We start from the raw sequence: 25,960 nt of genomic DNA, 5'->3' as shown, positions 1-25,960 counted from the left end.
TGCTAGGGGCTGCCCCCCCTGTCTCTGCCCTACTCAGGGCCTTGTCCTCTGCTCAGTCCTACCCACCTACAAGTCCAGGTTTGCCTTTCCTTTGACAGCCACCATTTCCTGAGAGCTTGGCATCCTATTCCAGGAGCCCAGCGTAGTCTTCTGCCTTCACTAAGCTCTCACGTCCAGTTTCCTCTTCTGTAAAGTGAGCAGAATAGCTACTTTTTTTTTTTTTTTTTTAGATTTGTATATTTATTTGAGAGAGTGTGCCTGTGGTGGGGGGGAGGGGCAGAGGGAGAAGGAGAGGGAGAGAACCTCAGGCAGACTCCGCACTCAGCGCAGAGCCTGATGTGGGACTGGATCTCAGGACGCTAACAGGATGGCCTGAACTGAAATCGAAACTCAGATGCTTAACCCATGGAGCCACCCAGGCGCCCCCCAAAACAACTACTTTTGCAGACAAAATTAGGGGGATGAGTGAGTTCACGTGGCCAAAGGTGTTTGGCCTGGGCCTGACCGGTAGCAAGAGCTCACATTCCCTCCTTCCCCCGTAGCTTTTCACCTCCCAGAGCCCTCGCCATCCCCGGGCAGGTTCTCAGGGGTTCCCCACCCCTGCCCAAGGACTTATGGGGCTGACTTCTTGGGGAAGATGAGTCTCCTCACTCCAGTGGGTGCCCTGGAAAGAAAAGCCCCGCGGTGGCAGGCTGAGTGGCGTTGGGGTTCCCAGGTCAGTGTGGGGTCCTGTGTGCCCTCCCCTGCAGGGTCCTCCGCTGCGGCAGGCTCTGGGAAACCACACACGTTTTCTGAGCACCTGACTTTCTCTCTGTAAAAGGGCCCCGCACCATGTTCTTTGCTTCCCAGGCTGTTGCAAGGAGGAATTAGGTACTCAGGGGAGAGCCGTGAAGGTTGTGTTCATGGGTGCTGCTGGGAGTGAAGCAGGCCAAGGGGAGAGTCTGCATTTGAACCTAGGCCCATTCTGGGGAAGGTGGCAACTAGGCCATAGCTCCACTTGAGAAGGCCCCGGAAGTTGTGTGGTGGGCCCTTGTTGCGTACGGGAACAGGGACCAAGGCTGCTCTGACACGTTACTGGTGCTGTGAGCTGATCTGGAAGCCTGGCTCCAAGCCCTAGGGGAGCTGCTGATGGAGAGGGGGCTGGGGGAGGGGGAGAGAAGGTGAAGCTGGGCGGCAGTCGGAGGTTTGAGGCCAGAGCTTGTCCACTGGCTGCCCACTCTTGCTGCTTCTGCCGCCGGCTCTCTTACTGCCGTCTTTTCTTGGGCTCCCGGCCTTTTGTCCTTCCCTTTCCCCCTGCCAGCATCCCGCTGGTTTCTCTCCCTCTTGGCCTTCCCACCACCCATACCGTCACCCCCAACTCCACAGCGCCCGCAAGCACGCGCTCTCTCTCTCTCTCTCTCCTTTTCATCTACTCCGAAGGCTTTACTTTACTTCCTTGTCACCCTAATTGATTGCATTAACCTTTCAGCGTATTGGATTCCTCGGCATCGTGCAGAGAGCCCTGCGCAATATGCTTATAATCTGAGCCATAATGGACAGTTTACAGTCAACAAGCTCCTTCTCCCTTCTCTGCCATTGGCCCCGTGACATCTCTCTTGCCCCGGCCACCATGGCCACTTCCCCCGTGGGCAGGGGTGGGGCGGCGGAATGAGGCTGGGTGGAAGCAGACACAGCCTGGCTCCCCCCACCCCCCAGGGATCTCCCAGTACCTCCCCTCCTCCTGGCTCTGCCCTGCTGTCCCTCTCCTCCTCCTCGGAACCTCCCAGCCCAGGTCCTTCCCCTGGCCTCTGGTCTTGGAGAATCCTCTCGGCTTGGCTCTCCGCTCCCGGGACTCTGACTAATGAGTGGCTGACAGGACCCTTTTGGATTTGGGGAATAAGGGAATCGCCTGGTTCCACCAGAGGGTTTTCAGATCAAACTGGTGCTCCTTCGCTTGTCTCGGGGGCTTTGGGGAAAGATACTGGTGACCACTTCGGGAGGCCGAGAGAGGGGATGCAGGCAGCGGAACAGTAAGCCAGGGAGAAGCTTCTGCAAGGCAGGCAGAAGCCTCATGGAGGACCTGGCATGGGGGAGGCAGAGGAAAACGAAAGCTGGCTTCTCAGGTTAGTAAAAACGGGCTCCCTCATGGGTTGCCGGGCGGGCACCTCCTCATCCAGCAATCAGGCAAACGAGCCAGTCCATGCCAGCTGCCCGGTCCTGGGAGCTTGGTGAGCCCCGGCCTTGAAGGTCCTGGCTGGGGCTCCCAGCCCTCAGACCCAAAGCCCGGTCAGCCGAATCTTCATTCACAATAGGATGGATGCCGGCTTGAATACATTAGTGTCAGGCCGGAGGAGCAGGACAGAAGCTCCCCTTAGCCCTGGTGCTACTTCCTCTCTCCCGCACTGTTTCCCCCCTACTCTCCGCCCCCACTCTCTGCCCATCATCTTCTTCTGAGCACCCCCTCCTGCTGTCACTCCATCACTCGGAAGGGCAGGCTTTGGCAACAGGGGGCCGGACTAGATCCTTCCCACCCTCTCCCAGGGATTTTGGGGGTGGGCAGAGGGCACAGCAGGGAGAAGCCAAGCAGCGAATTAAAGTTTGGTGATTGTCAGTGTCAGGAGAAGCTAAATAACCCTGTAACTAGTATGAAGGTGAATTCACGGTCTGCTGCACATGGAAAATATGAGTGCTCTGTGAGACGAGGAAAGTGAGCGGCAGAGTCTGCCTGCCACGGTGGGCAGCCTCCTCTCCAGGGACCTGGGCAGAGAGGCAGGAGGAGTGCCATGCCCTCTCCCATCCCTGCCAGGGAACAGCCACCCGGGACCCCATCCACGCAGGGGCGGGTGGCTCAGCTTGCTCAACGACCTGCTGGACCAGTGCTGGGGACCCAGGTAGATGTCTGTTGGCACCCAGCCCAGGGCCCGGGATGCCAGCCCATCCGGCCAGGTCCGTGTTCATCTCTGCTCACCAGTCCTTTCTGAGTGCTTACTCTGTGCCAGGCTACATGCTGTGCCCTCTACCACTCTGTGCAGTGCTATTGTTCTCCCCCCCCCCCCATTTCATTCCCACTTTGTTATAATCCACTTCTCTGAGCTGTAATTTACATGCCAAGTGTACAATTCAGTGGTTTTTTAGTATATTCCCAATATCGTGTGATCACCATCACTATCTAATTTTAGAATATTTCCATCACTCCAGAAAGAAACCCCATACTCATTAGCAGTCACTCCACATTCCTCCTTGACCCCCAGCCTGAGGCAGTCACTAATTATTCCCTTTGATGCTGAGAAAATGGAGGCTCAGAGAGGGTCAGTGATTTGGTCAAGGTGGCACAGCCAGGGAGTGAGGGAGCGGGAGTGTGAACCCAGGTAGTGGGTTCCTCCAGAGTCAGCGCTCCTTGAGGGACTGTCTGCCCATGTCCTGGCTGCCCCGGCCACCCCACCCCCTCTCCCCCGCCACACGTTTCTAACAGCCCAGGCTCAGGCGTGTACAAGCACCATGCAAACACGTAGGCCCAGGCAGCAACACGCATCTCTCTCCCTAGGTACCCTTGCGAGCCTATACAGAAAAATCTCACCCCCCAGAAGGACGGCCAACGTCCCCTCCTCTAGCACCTTCTCTTCCCCAGCCCAGCTCCTGGAAGGGAGGGTTGGCACAGGATCCAAGGGCAACATGGGAGCTGGAGTGGCCAGTGAGACCTCGGTTGTTTCAGAGTTTTAAAAGGAGAAATCTCCACATCTCCTGTAGCTGATTGTTGTAACTAAAATCCAATGCCAACACAACATTCCAGAACAGGTCCCGCCCGGGTTGGGGCCACAGGCTGGGCCGTGTGGTGCCCACAGGGGAACTGGAGAAGCTCAGCACCACATCACACTTACTCTCTTTCCGTCCAACTCTCGCTCTCTCCTTTGCTCCTGTCCTGTCCTCCCCCCGCCTCTTTCTTCTTTACACCCCCGCTGTCCCACCCCCAAAGCTGCAAAAAGAATTTATTTTTTATTTATTTATTTTTTTTTTTTTTGGTGGCCATACTCTTGACTTGCAAAATTTGGACATTAATCTGAAACTCATCCTGCCTCTGATAAGAGATGAATACAGGAGGAGACACAAAGGAAAGGCAGACCAGAGAATGAGTCTGTTGGATTTGGTTTGGGGTTTTTTCCTCCTTCTCCTCTCTCCCTCCAAAGCGGAGGATCCGGCCCGGCCAGTTTGGATATTTATTAAGAAAAAGCCAAAGATAATTAACTTTTTTGTTTTTGTTTTGTTTGCGGGTGCCTCCCCTGCTGGCACTCCTGACTGCCTGGCAAATTAAAGCTTCTCCCTGCTCCCAGGGCGCTGGGCTGCTGGCAACTCGGCTGTTGGCTGCCCAGGAACCACCCGGCCCCTCGGCTGCTGCCCGGCCCCTCGGCTGCCGCCCCAGCCACCCACCTCGGGGGTCAGACCTAGGGTCACTCTATGCCGCCACCGATGCCACGTCCCCAGGCTCTCCTGACTTCTAGAGCACCCTTTAGAGCTGGGTAAGTGGGGGAGAGAGAGGAGGGCTACTGTTGGGGTTATGGCCACCACTTCCCTAAAAGGAGAAGCGAGGGCTACCCCTGGGCTGGGGCATAAGCCCCTTGGCCGGCTCGCGGCTGTCCGCTTTCCAGAAGAGGGCGAGGAGAACAGAATGAGCTGCAGTGGAAGAGAGGCCAGGCTGGGGCCAGGCCCACCCCCAGCTCTCCTAGGAGGCTGGTACACTGCCAGGACCTATGGGCCTTGGGTATTCTTCAGAGGAGACTCAGGGCCACGGAGCCATCCCGCCATCACTGTCTACCCTCAACACCGGCCTCATCCCACTCCCACCACTGCCCCAGCCCAGGCTATCCGGGGGCCCCGCAACGTGGTGAGGGTACCCTGTGCTGCCGCTGGCCTGCCGCCCTAGAACATGCAGAGCCCCGAGGCCAAGCCCCAACCTGAGCCTGAGCCCTGTCCGTGGGCCAAGAAGGTGGCAGTTCTAGACTGTCTCCGTGGGGGGACAGAGTAGAGAGTATCTCGGGAGCCAGGACAGCCAGCGAGGAAGGTAGGTCCTCCCTAGGGGCCAGCCAAGCCAAAGCTTAGAGTTGGAGGTGTGGTTTGTCCCTCTGCTAAATGAATATGCCTCAGCCCCTCCCCGGGCAGAGACCTCTCCTCCATGCCCCTGGCTGCAACCCCAAGTGGGCAAGTAGGCAGCAATATGAGGTCCCTCTGGGTGGGGAGCCTGCCTTGGAGCTGGGTACAGAAAGGAGGGCATTCTTTTTCAAGGATTTTGCTGGCCCTTTTTTTTTTCTCTGAAATATAAGGATGTGCAATTTTTTTGGTTTCAATTTAGCATTGGAGAATTTTATAATTTAGTAATTAAAATCTCTGATAGGCTTTAGAAATTGCGGCTAATTGAATTTAATGGGAAGATGATTTTCAATTTTATTTGATTACCGGGACCCCTGGCATCGGTATTTATGGGAAAAAAATGGGAAATGTGCTGTGTGGGCTAAGATGGCATAATTGAATTAGGGATAATCGGATTTCTCCGTCATGAATTTCACTATAATTTTCCTATAATTTTCCATTAGATATCTAGTTTACAAATATTCACAAAGAAATGAAGCTCTTTCGGAATGGAGATTGCTGGCTAACAGGATTACGGGGCCGAGCGCGCGGCTGTGCCAGCCCCATACATGGGCCATAATGCGATCCCTGTATCTGCCTTATACTTAGCCTAAGCCTGGCCTCGGCCCCTCACTCCGCCGCCCACTCCCCTGCTCCTCTCTGCATCCCTGTGTGCCCCCTGCCTGGACACCCACCCATCCCTGGCCCATGGCCTCTTGCGGCCTGGCGGACCGTCCCGTGCCCGTGCCACAATGTTTCCTGCCCACACTTTGCTCACTCGACGCTCTCCCCGAACCCTCCCTCCGTCAGCCCGAGCAGTGCGCTCACACGCAAACACACGGACTCCATCGCAGGTGCGAACATGCTTGTTCACATGCACACACAGCCCTTTGGCCAAGGCTTCTGTGCCCTGGCCCAGTCGCCTCGGAGGGAACCAGTTTATTGGGATCCTGGGGTGGGGTGCAGGAACAAAAGGAGCTTTGTTCAAGTTTATGTGAAAGTTACAAATTCAGAATGAGAGCAGATAAAGCCTGAGATACCTGGTGTGTAAACAGGCTGGTGAGTGAGAAGGCCCCGGGCTCGGGAGGGATAGAGAATGAGTGGGCACGCTCTGGGGGTGTGAGGGGACCGGGAGCCAAGCCTGGAAGCCGTCCTGGGGAGAGCTGACAGTTTTCCCTGGACTCGTGTGAGGGGCCCGGTGGCTGGGATTTCCCGTGCGCAGCTCCGCATCTTCTCTTGGGGACGGGACGGAGTGCGTGAGGAGGAGCTGGGGCCTCGAGACCGGGAGGAATTGAGGCATTGGGCTTTCCATGACCTGAGTCCTGGGCACAAATGTCCTCACTGTGGCCTGGCCTTAGGGTCTAAGAGGTGTCCCCTCATCGGGGTCCTCAAGGCAAAAATGGGCCATAGCCTCAGAGATGGCAGAGCTCTGGGCCTCTCCCCTTCCTACAAGCACACACCCGAAGAGAAAGAAAGAGGGAGAAGTCTGGGGACCCCTCCATTATGCAGCCTCTGACTCATACCTCATGACCTCGATGCCTCAGCCTTCTTCTCAGACTTTCTTAAATCATAACACACCAAGATGGCCTCATTCTCTGGGCCTCTCTGGCCTGTCCTCTGCTCTCGGGCGAGGCCTCTTAAGCCTGTAGTGGCTGATTGCGCCTGTCGCCTTGGCAGAACAGAGGCTCTTCGGGCCGCCCACACCCCCCTCCACCACTGTGCCTGACGGGTGCCTCCAGCTTTTGTCCATCAGAGGCCCCAAAGTCGCTGCACAGCCAACCCTCTTGGCCTTGTCTAGGTAACTGGAAGTTACGCCCTCCCATGCCCCAACCACCAGCAGCAGAAGCCCAGAAAGATACTTAGACACAGCCAGGAGGTCATGTGGGTCACATATGCAGGGGGCCTCCATTACGTGCGTCATCAAATAAACCCAGAAATCACCCCTCCACTCCTCTGTGACTCTTACTCTGCCTCACCCCAGCTGCCCAGGACTGGGGTTTGGGACTGAGTGTCTGTTGTTACAACCCAAAGCTGTAAGCCTTGCTTTGGAGAGTCGTGGGTGAGAGCAGCCAGAGGCCTGTGTATACTCTGGAGTAGTCCTGGACACGGAGATGTCCTCCCTGAGATCCTGCGTGGGGAGCAGAGCTCACGATCTTCTGTGAGTGATTGCCCTATACCAATGCTTGTCCTGGTCTCCAGGTAGCTTAAGGCTTGGTTATTCAGGGTTTTAAGGACGGGGGACTGCCAGCAAAGTGTCTGGGCCTCTCTAGCTACTTTTCCTACATAGGAACAGGGCAGGCGTGAAGGGTGGAGGGTTGCATGTGGCAACCAGGAAAGGTGCTTGCCAAGAAGGCATCAGGGAAGGCAGTCAAATAGGGAAGAGATGCTAACTCCCTGTGAAGCCATTTGGAACAAAAAAAAAAAAAAAAAAAAAAAAACCAAGGAGAAAGTGGGAGAACAACTAGATTGGTTAGTCCCTGATTTTTTTGCCCCAAGCTTTCCCTGGGCTTCTCCTTTTGCAAAATAGAAATATTGCAACAATAGGCCAGTGCCATTTTGCTGAATGCTGCCCAAAGACCAGAGAAAACCCAGGGTCTAGTCCCTTGCCCTAATTGGAGGCAGTGTGGCCTTTCCTAAAACAGGAGGAGAGGAAGGTGGCAGCGTGGAGACACAAGGGACAAAGAGCTTGTGACAGTGAGATCTAGGTACTGTACTAGCAACGCTGCCCAGGTTCTGCCCAGGTTCTTGCTCACCGGACTGCCTCCTTCCTGAGCCCGCCCCGCCTCTCCCCACCACGACCATTGGGTAACTTGGATCACTAAAATTTAAGGAATTTCAACGTATCTGGCCCTAGCAGGGATGTCTGGGCACAGAGAGACCCACCAAAGTACTTTCTCTGAGGAAAAAGGAGGAGGGCCAAAGAGAGCACAGGAACCCTTGTCCAGAGATGAGATGGCAGACAGGAAATGCGGCCATTGCCCGAGGGGCAGGTGGCGGGAGGCTGGGTCCTTGGTTCAAGGGTGCCTTTCCCCTCCATGCCAAGGTTCTTAATGAGGCAAGAGGGTGGAAGGGAAGCCCAACTGATGGCATGGATCTGTGGTGGGAGCTTGACTGCAGGCTGCCTAGCGGAGTGAGGTACTGGCTGCCCCTCGGGGCCCCATAGCAGGGCTGGGGGGCCGAATTGGGGCAGAGGAGGAGGAGAAAGACCCCGGGCCAAGAGCAGGGATGTTTAGGCGGCCTGGGTCGGCTCGGTAGGCGCGGCATCAGCGCCCGTTTCAAGGCACAGCCAAGCCCAAGTGGTGGAAGCTAGGGGTCCTGGCTCTCCGTGGAAGCTGCTGCAGGTGGCAGGCAGAGCTGCGCAGGGCCAAAGCGCGTGTCCTGTCCCCCTTCCCGCCCCCCACCCCGCCAGGCCCACCTCCCGGTAGCCTCCTTGCGACTAAAGAGCCCGGCCACCACCCCCACCATGACAGTCGGGTATGAAGGGAAGCACAAGCCCTGGTACCGCCTCACCCAGAGCCCACAGGGCGCGCGAGAAGGAGCACGGGAGCGCGCGACCGAGCAGGCGCGACCCCGAGGCGCTCACACCTGCGTCCGCCCTCGCGGAAAAGTTTGCGCGGCCGCGCGCCCCGCGAGCCTTGGGCTGGCCGGCACCCGGAGCGAGTCCGCGCGCGGCCGCCGTCGAGGGGCGCGCGCGGGGCCGGGACCCGGGCGCGTTCGGGAGCGAGCGAGCTCGCGGGCCCGCCGTTGTCCGGCCAGAGTTGGCTCGGGGACGCGAGTGCCGCTCGCCTCGCCCCTGCTGCCCGGGTCCGCGCGCTGAGTCCCCGCCTCCCTCCTCCCGAAGTCTAAGGTTTGGGGAATCACTGAGCCAATGAGGCGGGCCGCCCGAGCGGGTGTGCGGAGCCGCGCGCGAGCGCGCACGCGGCGGGGGGCGGGGGGGGGGCAGAGCGGCGGGGGCGCGCGTGCGGCGCGGCCGGCGGGCGGGCGAGCGCGCGCCCATTCACTCCAGCACCGCGGCGGGCGGGCGGGCGGGCGCGCGCGCGGGCGGGCCGAGCTCTGCTCTTTCACCTGCCGGGGCGGCGCGGCTCGGCCCGGAGGAGGCGGCGCCGCGGCCGCCCTGCCAATCACCTCGGCGCCTGGCAGCGCCCCCGGCCGCTCCCGCCCGCCCGCTCCCTCCTGCCAAACTGTTACCCTGAGTGTTACCGTCAGGAGCAATGACATCAGGGCTTTAAAACAACTTGTTATTCGGGGAGTAATCAGTTGCAATTAGGCATTAATTAAGTATTATGAAAGTTGATTATTTAAGTGAATTCGGCTTTCGACTCTCCGACTATGGTGAGTACGGCAGTGGGGCGGGGGAGGGCAGGGGGCGCCGCCGCGGGGCTCGACCCCGGCGCGGGCGGGGGGCGCGGGCGGGGCCGGGCCGGGCGCGGGCGGGGGGGCCCCCCTCGGCCTCTCGGGCAGCTCGGGCCCCCCGACCCGGGCCGCGTCTATAAATAGTTTCTCTTTTAGTTTAATAAACTCGAGAGCCGAGAGGAGCTGCTCCGAGTGTGCAATGCCGGAGCGTGAGAGCGACGGGGGAGGGAGGGAGGGAGAAACTTTCGCTCTCCCTCCCGGGTCCCCCTGTCACTGCCGGCCGGGTCCCGGGGACTCGTCCGGCCCTCGCTGGGGGCTGCGGCGAGCGGAGGGGGGCGGGAGAGGGGCGGCGGGGGCCGCTGCCCGAGACTAAACAGATGTTTTTTTCTTTCCCCTTCTGTTTTTGGCGTTCCTCGAAGAGTTTGGGACCAAAGAGAGGAGAATGGATCTTGGTACAGGTACCGGCGGTGGGAACGAGGGGAGGCTCTTTCACTTTTCTTTCGGTTCTTTTACGGAAGTTAGTATTTTTAGCCCAATGCAGTAGCAGCTGAGCAGGGGTGGGGGCTGGCCTGGAGAGGGTCCGGCGCCCGCTGCGCTTCTCGCTCGCCCTGGTTTCTGGATTGCGAGGCTTCGGATGATATTATTGTTATTATTTGTTACTTGCTTAGTGACTGTGACTAATTTGATGCTTGTCATTATGAAAGAACAGAGGGGAGAGGGAGCTGGGGGGCACCCAAAGAGAGGATTTAGGGGTTTTTTGTGGGGGTTTTTGTTCTCCGTGTTTTTTGAATGGCTCCGTGTTTAGTGTGTGGTGTGTTTTTCTTTTTCTCCTGCAAAGATTGTGTGTCAGGCTGTGGGGTGTGTGTTTTTATTTTTTTAGTGGGGGGTGGTTTAGTTTTTGAAAGCAGCGTCCTGTTGGGAAAGGTGGTTAGTCTGGTTTCGGGGCGACTGTCTCAAGGTAAAGGAATTTAATTTATTTGGGACAAGGCTGTGTCGGATGATCAAGCTGCTTATTATGGCTAATGAGTATTTTTCACCTGAGAATCCGTGGGATGAGGCGGCTGTTATCAGTTCAAAGTGAGGGGCCCAGGACTCTCTCCCATCCCCCTTTTGAGCTCCCCCCAGGGGATACACCAGGCAAACTACTAAATGTGGTCTCTGGGTTTGGGGGGCGCCTAGTATGGCACCTAGGCTAGGGTTCCAGATAGCATGATGCTGGCCTGGAGCCGTTTATCCTGATATGTTGGTGTTTTTACTGGTTTTAATCTAATTTTTTTCAATATTTTGCTTCTCCTCCCATCTGGGGCTCCTGAGGGGGCACCTGAGGCCAGAGTGAGGTCTACCATAGGCTCTCAATTAGCCCTCTTTGTTGAAACCACACTGTGACCAGGACCCTCGGATCCTAGCCTGGGAAAAGCCACCGTCGTCGTCTTAAACGTTTTTGAAAGAAGTCCGTAAGAAACAGGCTTATCATTCATTGAGGCTGATCTCTGAACCCTTGTGTCTCATTTATAGAAGGAGAGGTGGCAGTTGGGTTGCTGTTTATAATGGGCTCAAGTTCATGGCATTGCCCCTTGGGACCCATGAGCTGACATTTGACCTTCTGAGGTCAAAGGGGAGTAGGCAGAGAGAACAGGAAGGAGGCAGCACTGTGGGGCCCAGGGTGGGTGACAAGGTGGTCAGCTTTGGGAAGTGGGTGTGTATTTTGTGGGGAGGGAGATGGCTCAGAGTTTTGTGGCAGTGTCCAACCAGGTGTGATCTCGGGTAATCGGATGTGGAGGGCCTCAGGACCTCTGCGCCCAGGGAAGGTGTAACACCCCCTGCTGGGCAAATCAGTGAAGGTGTCTAAGGCCAGTGCTGCCACCCTGCCCCTCCCTGGCCTCCACGCCCCAGAGAGGCAGTCCACCCCCACTCTAATCAGGTGCCTCATCACCTCCTTCCCTCGGGCCCCACCCCCTTTCTTCAGAAAAAGGGCCCCCACCCAACCAGCCAAGAAGCAGTCCTTACAGACGGGCCTCTGCTTGTGGGCGGGCACAGTGGACCTGGGCATTACTCAGCTGGAAGGTGGACCCTCCCCATCTTCCTCCCTCTAACTTGGCTGCCAACTAGAGCGGGCGTCCATCCTCCTGCCGTTACGCCAAACAGTGCCTCCCAGTCTGCTGTGGGCGCACGACTCCGAAGCCCTTCTGGAAGGTGTCCCGGACTGGAGAGAGAGCCTCCCGAGCCTGCGTGTGCAGAACCTCTTACAGCATCTCTCCTGGGCCTTAGGGAGACTGACTTCTCCCAGCACTCCAGGGATAGGCTCTGGAAACTTTTCCTAGAACCTGGGAAGAGCCACTGAGATGGACTGCTACGTTCTCTAGTTGGAGCAGGGCTAGCCCAGCAGGACCCAGACCTGTACTCTGGCCACTCAGTGAGGGGAGGTTTGGGTGTCAGAGTTCTGACTGCTTCCTGGAGGAGTCATCTGGTGAGACCATCTCAGCCTTTTCTTTGAATTTGGAAGTTTTGCTTAATTTCAGAACTTCAGAAGAAAAGCATTTTTTTCTCTCTTCACAAAAAAAGGGAAGCAGGTGAGAACTCTGAGATCCCCCTCAGAGCCCATCTCTGGCTTGACTCCGTGCTCACCTTCCCTCAAGATCTGGAAGGTACTTCTGGACCCAGCCATGGCCTGGAGTTTCAATACTGGCCAGGGTTCATTGCTGGGACTGTGAGGGGCTCTCTTCTTTGGGGGGACCCTGGACAGCTTCCACGGAGAGCTTCTCTAGCACAGGACAAGACTGGAGGCACAAGCTCCAAAGAGGTTGCTGACACCAGGGACCCTACAAGCATTGGATTACGGGTTAACATCCTGTCCTGCCTCGGACAGGTCCAGGTCCCGAAGCATTCCGTTCAGAAGCCATTCAGTGGTGGCAGAACCTAGGCTTCTCAGGAGGGGACAGCAGGACCTCAGGACCCTTAGAGGCCATGTGGACCCCTGTTCCCCCACCATAGTTCAGCCAAGGGCTGGATCAATCTGGACGTCTTTAGCAATAAAAAATGCCGATGTCGTCCTAATTCACCAGGCCCCGAGATGACAGCAAATTTACATTTTTTAATTAAACTAGCAGCCAGTTTTTATGAGAGGGGGTTGGGTTATGCAAATCAAATGGTTGTGTACGGAAGATTAGGAGAGTTTGGGAATAAATTCCACAAATGCTAATAAAAAAAAAGGAAAGGGAAAGAGGAGGGAGGGAGGAGAGAGAGGAAGAGGGGAGGACATAGTTCCATTAGGCCCTTTTAGAGTGATTTCCCTGGGGGAGGGAGCCGGGCAGGGGAGGGGAGGGGGGAGGGAGCTTTCAGACACAGGTAAATCCATCCTGCAGTTGGGAAGCTCCCCAGGGTTAGGTCCCACTAGGCTGATGACTTGGCCCAACAAGACTGGAGGCCGGGGCACAAGGGCCGCGAAGCAACAGTGAAGCTTTGGGAAGGACCTTGCCCTTGATTCTCAGGGTCTGCTTGTAACTGCCCTCACTCTGCCCAGGGAGAGCATGAGAAGAAGAGGAGAGGCTGTCCAGGGCTAGAGCTGTATGTCAGGATCCAAGCTAGGCCCTGCCAGATCAAGGGCCAAAGAGGCAAGAGACTGAGTTCAAGAGGATGGCCACAGATGGAGGGCCAGAGAGGGGTGGCTCTGTCCACTTGGTAGCCTTGGGTCAAGGTGAGGTCAGTGGGAGGAATCGGGGCTGCTTGCTGAGCCAGGCCTGCTTCTTTTTCCCTCAGATAAGCTCTGCTGGAACTCTGGGCCAGGACACCCCTACCCCAACCCAACCCCCACCATTGCTTCCCAGCCCCAGCCTCAGCGGTGGAGGAAGCCGGAGCAGGTTGTCCTCAATTTTCCTTCCTCAAGCCTTTACTTGGCCAGATACACCCACTCGACCAGTCTAAGCTGGGGCCAGTCCCTGCAGTCAGGCTGTGCACCGGTTCTGCCAGTCTGCCGCGAGGGGTAGGTGCCATCTTGGCAGGAAGGAGCCGTCAGAGCCAAGGACAGAGTGGGCTGACTCGGAAGTAGTGAGTTTCCTGGTACCATTCAAACAGAGGCTGGCTGTGACGTGTGCGGGGACTGGAGCATCAGATGACCTTTAAGGTCTCTGGCTCTCCAGTTCCCAGCTGGATCTTACTGGGAAGCTTCAGTGGGGGCAGTTCATGGCGCGGTGGGGGGGGGGGGCGGGGGGGGGGGTTGAGGGGATGAGGTGAGAAGCACATGGTTTGGGCCTTCTCTTTGGAAGAAGGCATTTGAGACCCGGGGCTCTGGACTGCCAGGAGGCCCTCGCACCAACCCCGGTCCTGGCTGTGAGACATCAGAGCAGAACACAGGATAAAAGCGCTGGCGTAACCATTCTTGCAACACGAGGCAGAGGCAGCAAGGGCAGATAGATCTGGAAGGATCCCTAGAAGGGCCCCACCCTGGGCCGTTTATTCCTGTAGGGACCAGCCAGGAGAACCCATTAACTCTCCTCTCCGACAAGGGCACTGTGGCCACTTAGCCAGACCGCCTTGCCGCCTCGCCATCGCTGCCACTGTCCGCCCATCCCCCACGGCCAGGGAATCTGGCTGAGTTGCAGCTTGGGTTTTTATGATGGAAAAATAAAATAAATGGAGACACCTTTGGAGGGCTGAGTCACGCAGCAGCATCTCCTCATTAAAGCTGCTGCCCCTGGCTCAAGTCCCTGGGCTGGGGATCGGGTGGGGCCCGGGAAGATTCTGGGCGCCAGCTTCTCCACCTGGACCCTGCCAGGTTAGGGGTGCGCCTGTCCCCCCATCAGCTTTCTCCGGCAGCCCAGCCATGCTTAGAGGGGTCAGGCCGTTTCTCCTCCCAACCCTCAACCCGGGGCCCTCAGCCTTGTCCTCTACCACGGCCCTCTCCGAGCTGGTTTTTAAACCTTGACCACCCTGGTGGGGGATGCATCTCCTTCTCATCTTTGGGGTTGGGGAGGGCAGTGGTGGAGGAAGTTGCTCTCTAGTATTTCCAGCCTGTGGGTCCCCCAAGGCAAGCAGCAGCTGTCCCAGGGTCCCTGGACCAGGGTACAGCCGGAGGAAGGAGGAGAAGGCTGGCCATCCCAGGGGGCAGAGGACGGCCTTCAGCCCTTGGACCCCGATTGGTCCAGCATTCACCTTCTGGCTGCCCAAAGGCATCCTCGGGGGGCATCCTCATGCCCTGCATTCATCAGCTCATAGTGCCCCTGTCTGGAGGAGACCCCATGCAGGTGGTGAGGCTGGCGATTCAGAACGTGTTAGGGAGAACCTGGTAGAGTTGCCACAGCAGTGAAGCTGCCTGGTCCTTCCCTGTGTTCCAGGAGCCGTCCGGTGGAGGGAGACAGGTGTGTCCATCTGCCACCAGGGGCAGAGGAGCACAGGGCGGAGAGCCCCAGGAGCTCTGTGAAGGAGCCACCTTTGAACTTGATAAAGGATGGGAAGTAGCGGGACAGAGGAGATAGGTGGCGGGATGTTCCCCGCACCCCCAGCACCTTCTGGACTTCACACGACTTTGCTTCCCTTGCCTTCTAGTCCCTGGCCACCCAGCCCCTCACCCCCAGCAGAACTCCTGCTTCCCATCGTGCAACCGCAGCCTTCTGCCCTTTCGCTCCAGGCCGCCCAGCTCCCTAAAGGCAGGCCCTCCTGCCTACTTCGTCCCTCCTCCTGACAGCCTCGTACCCAGTTGGCCCTGGAAAGACCTAGCAGATAAGAGGCTGGCTGGAGGCCTGCATCTCTGAGGATCTGATTAGACCCACGGCAGGGGTGTGTCCAGGTGGCACTCAGACTTCTGGACCCCGGCCCCCAGAAGGTCAAGCAAAGTGCTTGCTTCTGCTACTCCTGCTTCTAATGGCCACCATTAGAGTTAGCTCTGTGTTGACACCCCCTCCCAGCACTCGGTCTGGGGCTGGTCTCGCGCCTTCCCACTGTTAGTGCTGGTGGAATTGATTGATGGATGTACCTCTTTGCCAAGTGCCTCCCGGCTTCTTAGTGGGGGCAGAAGGAGGCAGGCAGGAAACATTGGCCGGTTCCCCTGGGACCTGGGTTTTAGCTCCTTGAGAGCTTTCTCTAGCCTGGTTTACAGGAAGGAGTGGGGCTGGGATTAAGGATGACACGAAGGGGGTCCAAGGGTAAAGATAGGCATTGTATGGTTAGGTGGGGGCCTCCATTAGCTGCTCACCATGACTCTGGCTTGGGCCTGGGAGGGTCCTCAGTGCCTGCAGCCTGCCACCCTGTGAGGGGCAAGCAGGCAGTGACTGATGTGCGGTCTGGGACTCCACCGCCCCCCCTGCCCACCTCCATCTCCCCCCAAGCAGACCTCACAGCAGCATGTCCATCCTCTGCAGGTCTTGGTCCCAGGACCTCCCAGGTCCCAGGAGCCCTGCAACTAGGTGGACCCTGTGCCATAAAGAGGGCCCAGCCTGCATTGCCGAGACCTCGGACCTCTGTCCCCCGGCGTGGCGTTGGGGCCCCTCCTGAGCTGGCTGTGGTTCTTAGAGCATCCCATAGGCTGCCTCCTGGGGCTTCTTCTGGCCCCACAGTCTCGGCTGGTGCCATGGGCTCCAGGATGCTGAGACTCTCCTGAAAGCCAAGAAGGCTGTTGCCTTCTGGCCTGAGGCTGGGGCACTGGCTGGCTTTGGGGGAGCAGAGTAGAGCAGAGGAGTGGACACATTTGTGTTGCCAAAGACCAGGGATTCCCAGAGGGAACCTTCGCTGAGCTTTAGCCCATATTGGCCTTTCCTTATAGGGCTTTCGGGGGACCCCCCCACCCCGGGAGGGAATGTGCTGCGTGCAAACTGGCGATGAGTAAGTGGGGGTCCACCACCTCACGGCTGCCGGAAGTACATCTTCTTGGCTAGATCATCACCTGCCTGTAGACCAGAGCCTGCCTCCCCCTCAGCCCAAGGCCACAGCAAGCCAGGTGGGCTGCCTGGGGGAGGGGTTGGCCAGGTGCCCTGCTGCCCAGCAGGGGGCGCCCCAGCGTATCTGCCCTAGTTCTAAGGACAAGGATGCTGGTCCCCTGTCTGGTCTGAGCCTTCTGGCCGTGGGTGGGGGGGAGGGATAGCCTCCCCTCCCCACCCCCAGAGGTTCCTTGGCTGAGTTTGTTTTGCCAGGGTGACCTGTTTAATCATCTCATTTTCTGGTGGCCGTTTATTCCTCGTTTCCACGGTTACGGCCCCATTAAGGGGAGAAGCAATAAGGCAGCGAGTCAAACAGGTAATAAAAACATTAAGGCCCATGTGCACTGAGGGAGGGCGGTGGGTGGGAAGGGGGCTCAGTGAGGTGAGACGGCCCAGGGAGAAGCAGAGGTAAGAGGCCGCTGGCCTTGTCCTCCAGAGGCCACCAAGAGGACTCCTGGCCGGTGGAAGCAGTGGACCGCTCACTATGGCCTGGCTTCTGAGCTGTACCCTTTGGGGGCCGAGACCCAGGGCTCGCTCAGAACCGTCCCCAGCCCTTGGTGCCCTGGCAACAGGCTGTATGTTGGGAAGTAGCACAGGAAGGAGACCCATGAGAGTGACAGAAGCCTCCCCCAGGACTCCTCCGGCCAGGCTGTGCAGCCCGTTTGCAGGCCTCACCTCGCCCTCCCTTGCTGGGGGTGGGGGATGATTTCTGACATTGCTTTGAGCACTAGAACTTTTTTTCTGCCAACTTTATCAGAAAGCATATTTGTGGTGAGTGCTGCTAACAGGGCCAGGCTGGTGAGTAAATATTCCTGGTGTGGACAGCCCCGTGACCTTGAGAAGGAGGAGCGTCGCAGGGGGGCCAAGGGCATGCAGGGGAAAGCAGACCTAGTGGTCCCGGTGCTGTTGGGGGGCCCCCGAAGATGGGGTGAGGAGGCCAGAGTGTTTGGGTTTGGCCCTAACTGTCTCTTCCCAGCAGCGTGATCCGCCTCAAGCTCGAGTGACACTTGGCTCGGGCTGGCGTGTGTGACTTTCCCGCTGGTGGACTGGGCTGGGAGCCCTGGGTGTTGCTCCCACAGAGGAGTTTCTGGCAGGTTCTCCTCTGGGCTCCGTAGAGACGCGGCCCTCCCTGCCTTTCGGAGATGGAAGCTAAAAGGAATGTCAGCCTCTTGCCAAGGCCGTCTGCGCCCAGGGGCTCGCGCCTTCTTCCCGAGGGGCCTCCTGAGTGACCCCAGCCCCTCTGGGTGGCCCTCGAGATTGACAAGTGAGCAGCCAGTCCGTGGGGCTGACCGGGAGGGGTGGGGGAGAGACGGAGTCTTTCTCAGCTGGCAAGAGCAGGGCTCCGGGGCAGTGCTTATGCGCGCTCGAGCCCGTAGCTGCTGCCCCAAAACTTTGGGTCAGTGGCTCAGAGGGAAGAGCAGAGGCCCGGTGGGGACGCCTCTGGGTGAGGAGCGCCTACTTGCTTTTCCTCCCCAGTGCCCTGATCCTTTGCAAACTCACCGAGGTCTGCGTCTCCAATTTTTAATTTCAAAGTTGATTTCTGACTCGAGAGGGAGAAAGAGAGGAAGGTCTGGGAAATGGGGGAAACCCTCTGGCTACGGAGTCTGTCTTGGGAGCGGACCTAGATGAGTTAATATTCCGAATCAGACAATTAAAAATAGAAAATGTGCCCGCGGCCCCAGCTGCTGAGGCTTTTCGGCAACTGCCACCGGGAGCTTCACGGGGCAGGTGGTGCGGGAAAGGCGTTTTTCCACAAATAGCGAGTATCAGACACTACTGCGCCCCCCCCCCCCCCCCAACCAACCTCCCTCCCAGGACCCAGGACAGGTGTCCAGGGGCTCCCAGCTCTCCCTGAGCTCCCCCATGGCCTGGAGCCCGGGGTCTGTGCAGCTTCAGGGCAGCCCTCCTCCCCTGCGGGGCCCAGCCACAGCGGTGAGGTCATCGCCAGATGCCTTGCTAATTGCTTTAAGAATCTAACTTAAAATAAGATGAAAACTTATATTCCTGGGTGAGGCGTAATTTCCCATCGAATAGTAAGTTAATGGAAGGGTTATACCAGAGGGCCTGGCTGGGAGGCCGTGTGCTCATCGGATAAAGCCAAGTGGCTTGGGCAGAACAGGTCTAGAGTCGGGGTCCCCTAAACCTCAGGCCAGGCCCTGCCCCCCCCGGCTCCTCTCGTGCTTCACCATGGCCTGCTGAGCCAAGAGGACACGTCCCATGCATGCTCAAGTCCCTGTCAATGCCGGGGACCGGCTTTTCAAAGCCCTCAAGTGGGAGAGGCTCAAGTTTGATGTCCCTCAGACATGAGAAGGCTCTGGGTAGTAGTCAGTTCACCCAGGAGCATGTCTCTTGACACCCAAGAACACAGAGCTTCGGGAGCACTTTCCAGATCCCAGCATGGCGACCAGCCGCCCTAGTTCGCCCAGGACCGGAAAGACCCACATCCTGTGAATACCTGAGTTCTGGAGGCCGGTGGACAGGCTGATTGACACGGCCCCTCCCTTGGGGTCCCAGAGAGCCCAAGCACCTCCTGGACTAGACTGCTCTCTGTCCAGGATGGGTGATTTACGACAGGCACCACCTAAAACCCCCAGCTACTAGGGCTGCTGCCTTTGACGTGTGTGAACTCAAGCGGGTATGATACAAGCCTTCCCAGGCTGGACGAGGCACTGCCTCGGAGCCTCTGCAGGGCACAGGAAGGGACTTGCCCCTGGGCACCCACCTCCATGCCCCGCCCCTTTCCGCTGAGCCCTTCCCCCTATGGCAAGGATGGGCACACGGGGCAGGATCATGACAGCAGAGCACCTGCAAGTTTACCTGGTGCCTACCTGCCTTCCGAGAGATTCTGAGCTCTCCACGTCTAATACTGCAGTCCCCGGGAGAAAGACAGGGAGTTGTCCTATGGCTCAGAGACACGGATAGGTCAGGGAGTGGGGCTGCCTCCCATGGGGAAGAGGGTCTTGCTGGAGGACCTCTCTGCTGGCAGCCTGCTCCTGGATATCTCCCGTGCTGCTGGGCCCACTGCCCCAAACATCTCTAGGTCCCCCCGAGATCCCGCCAGTAACCTGTGGCACACCCTGGGCCTTCCCTGCAAAATAAAGCGCACTTTTTCACACGGTTGCATTTTGAGCTTTTTGGAGGAAGCCTCCCCTCGAGGCACTCGTCCCTGCCTATCTCCTGAAAAAGGGTCTCCCCCTCTGTGTGCAGGGAAGGGTTGCAGAGGAGTGGGGAAACATCCTGACTTGTCTCTTTGGTGAAATGGAAATGTGCAGACTGGACGCTGGGCCCTTCAGGAGGAGAGTCTAAACGAATGGGCGTTCCCCTAGGAGACAGGACAGCAAAAGCGAGTTTGTGGATGTGTTTCTGTGTACGCATAGACTTCGCTGGAGGGATGTTTCCCCTGGTTCACCAGGAGACACTTGCAGCTCAGCGAAGGGGTGCATATCACCATTGGCCTTCACGGCTTCTAGAAGCAATGGGGCCTCCTTGGGAACCAGAGAGGATAAACTTGCTGCTGTCCTTGCCTGCGGTTTGAGCCCAGGGGCTGTATTGCGCATGGCAGGTGTAATCCCAGAGGGGACCCGCTCCTTTCCCCCGTGTTGCCCACGCTGCTTTCAGAGGGAGGGAGGGAGCGGCCGGGTGCTCTGGAGCGGCCGGGTGCTCTGGGGCGGACTAAGGCTGCTTGAGTGGCCTCTTCCAGGCTCCTACCGCACACCTATTCCCCCCACCGCCACCCCAGAGGAAGGAATTATGGGGCATTAGGACTGAGAATTCCTAGTCTAAACAACTCAGGAAAGCATGTTCCAAGAGTGAGCCAAGCCGGAACCTCAGCTGGTGTGAGCCTGGGTTGTAACTACGCGGACAGGAGCTGCAAATGTTCCATGTTCTACGGCAGTTGCTGTTCAAGCAGACTGATTGGGGAACTCCTGCCTGTGGGGATCTGAGCGGGCCCTCCTCTGTTCATCTTTTCTCACCCCTGGAGGGGAGGGAGTGATGCTGGGTTAGACAGGGGGGACAGTCGGCCAGCCAGCTCTAGAAAGGCCGGTGGTAGACGGAGCAGGAGACAGGCAGCCTGGGAACACCCAGCCCCCGGCCAGAGGGTTCAGCCTCCTGCTCAGTCGGCATGGGCCCCTTCCCTGGGCCTGCCTGATTGGAAGGGTCACTTTGGGAGTTCCCGGGAGGCCTTCAGATAGGTGGTGAATGGCGTGCCTCCCTGGAGACCCCAGGGCAGGGCCAAGAGCCCAGAGAAGGAACCCAGGATGTTTTCTGTTTCGGGGTCCCCTGGGGGCCCAGGGGCAGATTGAGACAGGCTCCTTGCAGGGAAGGTGTTAACAAACAGCAGGTGATTAAACATGACAAGCGGTGACATTTCTGTGCAGGGTTCTCGGTCCCGGCAATGCCAAGAATGAAGCTATAAACCCTGACATTTTGTGTTATGCACTGAGAGGTTTTTAATAGACCTCTCTCTCCTCCCCAGTCAACTTCTTTGTCCCTCTTTCCCCCACGCCGTAGCCACTGCCCCCACAGAAGCCTCCTGCCTCTCCATTCAGCCTGGCCTCAGGGAGCCTCCAATTCTGGGGTCTCTACTGGCCTGTGGCCTCTCCGTCTGTCCCTCACCCCGGAGCTGTTCTCCTGGGCCAGGCCGGCTCTCCCTGCTCTGCCACTGCCCTCCACACCCCCTCCCTCCGCTTTGATCTCTCCCTTCTCCTTTTTTTGGGTCCTGATCTCACAGCCTCACCCTCTGCTGTGGCTGTCCCGGTTGCTTGCTGGGGCAGGTGTCTGTCCCTGTGCCCTCTTTGTGTTAATAACATTTTCAGGCAGACTTGAGAGGGGCTTCAGGAAGGTGGTGGGGCTGTGGATGGGATTTTCGCCCCATCTTTTTTCAGTTTCTTTTCTCCTTTTTGGGACAGAGACTGGAGGTGGAGGGAGAGCTGGGCAGCACAGTGCAAACAGTTGCTGGATTGATTCCGAAGGGGCCTGGCTGGTAACAGTTGTTCCTCTCCCAGAGAAATGTTGGAACAACTGGGGCCTCTTTTGTTCTCGAGGCAGAGCCCTGCGAAGGGCATTTGGAGGTGAGCCTGAGGCGCAAGAGGGTCAGAGACCCAAAAGCTTCAGCCTCTGTCTCATGCCAGGGAGGAGGGGTTCCTAGAGCTCCACAGGGCCTGCTTGGTACAGAAGCACGGCCACACACCCCTCATCCCCGCTCTTCCCCTAATGAACTTAAGAAGCACTTAGTTTTCTGTATTCATTCGGTAAATATTTATTTGGGTCAGGCGCTCTGCTAAAACAGTAGTTCTGTCCTACGGATCCTGCAGTCTAAGGAGATAGAAGGGTCATTAAGCAAGTCATTACCAAAGCTGCACACGGAGCAGGGCGTCAGGAGAGGACGAGGCCAGGGCCCTACAGAGTGTGGTGATCTCCGAGGGCTTCCAGGAGGAAGTGAAATTTCACCTGGGATGTTGGAGGGATGCATGGATGCATGGAGGTCCTGGTGTGATTAGCCAGTCCCTGAACTGAAGGAGGTTATGGGGGTGGGGCTGCTGTTCCCTGTTCCACAGGTGCTGGCTGGCGGGCCAGGGCTGGGTGGTGAATTGTGCCAGTCCACTAGGGCCGTGCTCCTTCAAGCTCTGGCTAACTGGCCAGGGACTTGCTCTTCCAGCCACCCTCCTACCAAGTAGACCTATCTGTGCCAGGGACAGTGCTTGGAGGCAGAGCAGGAATGGGCTCAGCCCTGTTCCTGGGGGACGGGGGAGTAGCCCGGAAGTCAGCAAGTGACACAGAGGGGTGGGCTGCTCCCCGTTCCTCCTGCTGATGCCTCGCTGAAGAGGGGGCAGGGGAGAGTGCAGACCCGCGTAGGGGGCAGAGCTGCTGCAGAAGCCCAGGGGAGTCCAGCTGGGACTGTGGCACGAGTCCGGGTATCTGCTTACTACCCACCTCTTACCTCCTGCACCTGCTGGCCTCCATGAGGCCCTCCTCGAACTCACAGCTGGCCTCCACCCAGGCCTTCCGTGGTGTGCAGAATGCTCCCAGGCTGGTGTGTCTTCCCCAGGAGACTCCAGCCCTCTGACACCTGGAACCGTGCTCCCTGAGTCCCTAGGGCCAGCCGGAGTCTGGGAAGTATCTGCCTGTAGGTACTTGGGATGTATCGGAGAAACTCAGCGGGGCTGCGAAAGAGGAGGACGTGCACTGACCCTTAGAAGTGAGGAGCCCAGAGACAGACCAGGGGGCCCCTGGTGTCCGGGAAGCCAGGCTCTGGGGGTCCAGGGTCAGTTTCCTCACCGAACCTGAGCTGGCCCCACACCCCAGAGTCATTCCTCCATAGCAATGGGGCAGCCATAAGGTCCGCTGCCTAGAAGGGCCTCACGGAGCCTTTAGAGCGCTTCCTTTCTCCCTTGCTCCACCTGTGCCCAGAGGTCAGAGCCGGGACACCTTGCCTCTGTACCTGTTCCCTGAGGAGGACCAGGTTAGCGCCCAGTCCGGTCCCGTTGTTAAATGGTCCAGGGCAGATTTCAGCCGTAACTCCCCATCCCCACCCCATCCCCACACTGCCTTTTTGCCAGATTTGGCCTGGGTCCCATAATGCCACCCCTTGTCATCCACTTCTCAGAGTCCAGCCAAGACCCCAGGAAGGCCCCAGAGGGTCAGCCTTCCAGGCCCTTGGGCAGGCGAGAGGAAGGAGGCGTGCAGAAATGGGAGAGGAGGGGAGTCCCAGAGCCAGGACTTGGCCCCCTGCCCCTGTAGATCCGGAGCCAGGTTTTACTGTAATCCCTACATCCTGTTGCAGATCCTTAATCAGCTGGAGCCCAGGTTGGGCCGGACCCTGTGGTGACACTCAGGGCTGTAGGATGGAAAACCTGAAGCGGAGCTTCCGGAGTTGGGGTTGGGGGCTGCCAGGAGGAGGCAGGTGGAGGGGAGGAGAAGAGAGCCAGTGCAGGCACAGGATGTGGACAGAGCCCAGAGCCGCCACCCACCCGACCCAGGCTGGGGGTGGAGGAGCAGCTGTTGCAAACTGGGAACCAGGGATATGAGAGGACGAGGAGGGGCCCACACGGGGCCCCCTGGAGAACACCAGAGTCTGTGGGGGCTGCTTGCGTGGTCTGTTAGCACCATTGAGACAGCTGGCCCTGGAGTCGCTCAGATAGTGAGCAAGGACTCCGGCCTAGAGACAGCAGGGAGGGGACCCTGGGTGCTGTGGGTTCCAGGGGTCTCCACCGACCAGGGCCTAAGTGCAAGGCAGGAAGGGCTTCTGTCCTCCCAGGAGCTCTGCTTCCTGAAGAGGCCTGAGGCAGGGGACTTAGAAGGGTCCCATGGGGGGCTTGGGCAGCCAGGGGACTAGGCTCCTCCAGGGAGCAGCAGGGGCCCCTGAGCAGGAAAGCAGGATCCCAGGATCCGCCATTCCTTCAGCCAGGAGCTGCCGGCCCCAGGGCCCTGGCCGTCCAGCTCTGCTCTGCTCCGCAGTCTCTCTGCATGAGTCAGGGGAAGGGGTGGGGTCTGGGGGGGCGTGTAACCCTCCCGGACCTCAACTCTGCCCCCCCCCCCCCCCCAGCCACCAAGAGCAGTGGTGGAGTGGGATGGGGGAAATGCCCAGTCCACAGCCAGCCAGGGAGTGCAGGCCAGGAGTGGGCTGGCTGGCAGCGGGCGGGCAGACGGGCGTCTGTCCTGCCAGGGGCCCAGGCTGGATACGCAGACAGCCTCTTTTCTATATGGAAATGAAGAATTTAGGCTAATGGAGCTCAACCATCTCTAATTTTGCGATGGCAGGAGGATTTTGATTGAAAGTAATTAAGCAAGCTAGCTGTAAAATTAATTAAAGCAAAAGGGGGGGATTTTTTATTGGATTGGATAGCGATATAGCGTCTGTCAGGCGGGGGACGGATGGGGGTGACCTGAATCCTCTGCCCTCCCCCCTCCCACTCGGGACGTTTATGTCACTTTAATCTCCTTACAGCGGCTGCTGTGCATTTGTTTGAAATAATCAAGGAAATATGGTCAGAAATTGTCAGCTTTCAGATCTAATTTACCTGACGGCCCCTGCGCGAGCCGGCGCGGCCCGGGGAGTGAGCGCGCGTGAGCAGGCGGGGGAGCCCGAGTGGGCACAGAGGACACGGGGCTCTCCAGCCCCCTCCCCAGACCCAGGCCCCCTTCCCAGGGCAAAGGGAGGGGCTCCCCAGGCCTGGGGCCACCTCCCTGGGACAGGCCCCCACCCCACCCACCTGCTGCCTCCCCCTTGAGCTGTAACCAGCTTTGGGTTTAGGGCTATAGGATCAGGGAGGTGACGGTAATTCCTTACTCCAGATGGCTGACAACTGCTAAACCCCTCCACCAGGGCCACAGTTTTAAAAATACTCCTAAATTAGTCCCCTCATGTCGTTGGCAGCCTCAGCAAAGGGATTGTGGAGATGGGCTGTAGGGAGGGTGGGGACAGCGGCGTCCCCCACGGCACCCCTCTGCCACCTGCTGCCGCGTCCCCACCTTCTCGCCCGGGGCTGCCTCTCTCTCGGGCCTTTCCTCTAAGTCCCTGAACGGTGCTTGGCCCTGTTTTCCCCTTTGCAGAACAAATCGCAAGTTCTGGGGGTCTCAGTCTCTGCAAGAGGAGGGTCCCCTTCCTCGAACACACATGCTCCCGCCCTGAGCCCAGGCAGGCTCTCCCTCAGATGGCCACCCCCGTGTCCTGCCCCTTTTCCAGGGCGTGAGCCAGGCCGCAGGCTCTCCCCGTGCACCCCTCGCAGGCCCTGCACCCTGGAAGTGTTGGTTCAGAGCCTTGCCCAGATGGTCCAGTATGGGGTTGAAGCTTTTCCAGCAGGGAGCCCTTGTGGGGTTTGGGGCCAGTGGGTCCTGGAGCAGTCAGTCTGCGAGGGCTGCAGAAAGTTCCCCTTTAAAGCACAATGGGGAGCAATTTGATCTGCTGGTCATGGGAGCGGCCCAGGTGGGGAACTGAGGCTCTGGATTTGTCTGGTCCTCCCAAGTTAGTGACGTGGGCTTCTGACGGACGAGCCTCTCAACCTCCTGGGCCTCAGTTCCCTTCCAGTTCTAAAGTTCTATGCAGATCTAGGGCAACCTGTGCTCTGATTGTTGCCACGCTTGGAGCTCCTTGTCCAGCCAGAGCTCCTCGCCATGCCCCTGCAATAAGGGAAAAGGTAGAAGGTTCTAGAAACAGAGCAGATTAGGATGAGCACTCTGCTCCCAGTTTGCCCCACATTACAACACACCTGTTAGAAGCTCACTGGCCCCACCTGCCCTCCTTCCAGCAGTCCTTATCCTAACCCTGACTGTCTCCCGGCTCTACCCCAGCTTTGGTGCTGGGTGACTTGGTGGGGGGCCTCCTCCAGGAGCAAGGGGGGGATTGAGTCCCGACTTCCTTCCAGGCTGGCTCCCAAACTGAGCACTGGGGGATTGGGAAGCATCGCCTGCCCCCTTCTTGAGCTCTCTCTGCCTGACCCTCACTCATCTTGGGGCAGGGGGTGGAGCCCCAAAGCACTCTGCCCAGGAAAGAGGGGGAGGAGAGCCCTTCTCCTACTGCCTCTTCTCCACGTCTTCAGGGCAAAGTTCTTCTTGCCTAGAGCCCAGGCGGCAGGGAGGTCATTTGGGCCCAGCACTCC

At 58.3% G+C, this 25,960-nt stretch overlaps 1 protein-coding gene across 4 annotated transcripts in view; it reads left to right on the top strand.

Annotated features, from left to right (window-relative positions):
• Positions 1-25,960, top strand: part of CASZ1 (castor zinc finger 1) — a 143,974-nt gene that overhangs the window by 82,314 nt on the left and 35,700 nt on the right. For 2 of the 4 annotated variants that reach the window (XM_059375427.1, XM_059375428.1), the window contains one exon: positions 9,873-9,911. In XM_059375427.1, the coding sequence (XP_059231410.1) occupies positions 9,896-9,911 (16 nt within the window). In that variant the 5' untranslated portion in view covers positions 9,873-9,895. Of the gene's footprint in view, positions 1-4,332; positions 4,494-9,283; positions 9,433-9,872; positions 9,912-25,960 lie in introns of those variants that run through there. The other 2 variants (XM_059375429.1, XM_059375425.1) reach the window with 2 other exon arrangements.

Source organism: Mustela nigripes, chromosome 14 (assembly GCF_022355385.1).
Source record: "Mustela nigripes isolate SB6536 chromosome 14, MUSNIG.SB6536, whole genome shotgun sequence".
Classification (NCBI taxonomy): domain Eukaryota; kingdom Metazoa; phylum Chordata; class Mammalia; order Carnivora; family Mustelidae; genus Mustela; species Mustela nigripes.
The sequence above is the reverse complement of the archived record's forward strand: the minus strand, read 5'-3'. Positions and strand labels throughout refer to the sequence as shown.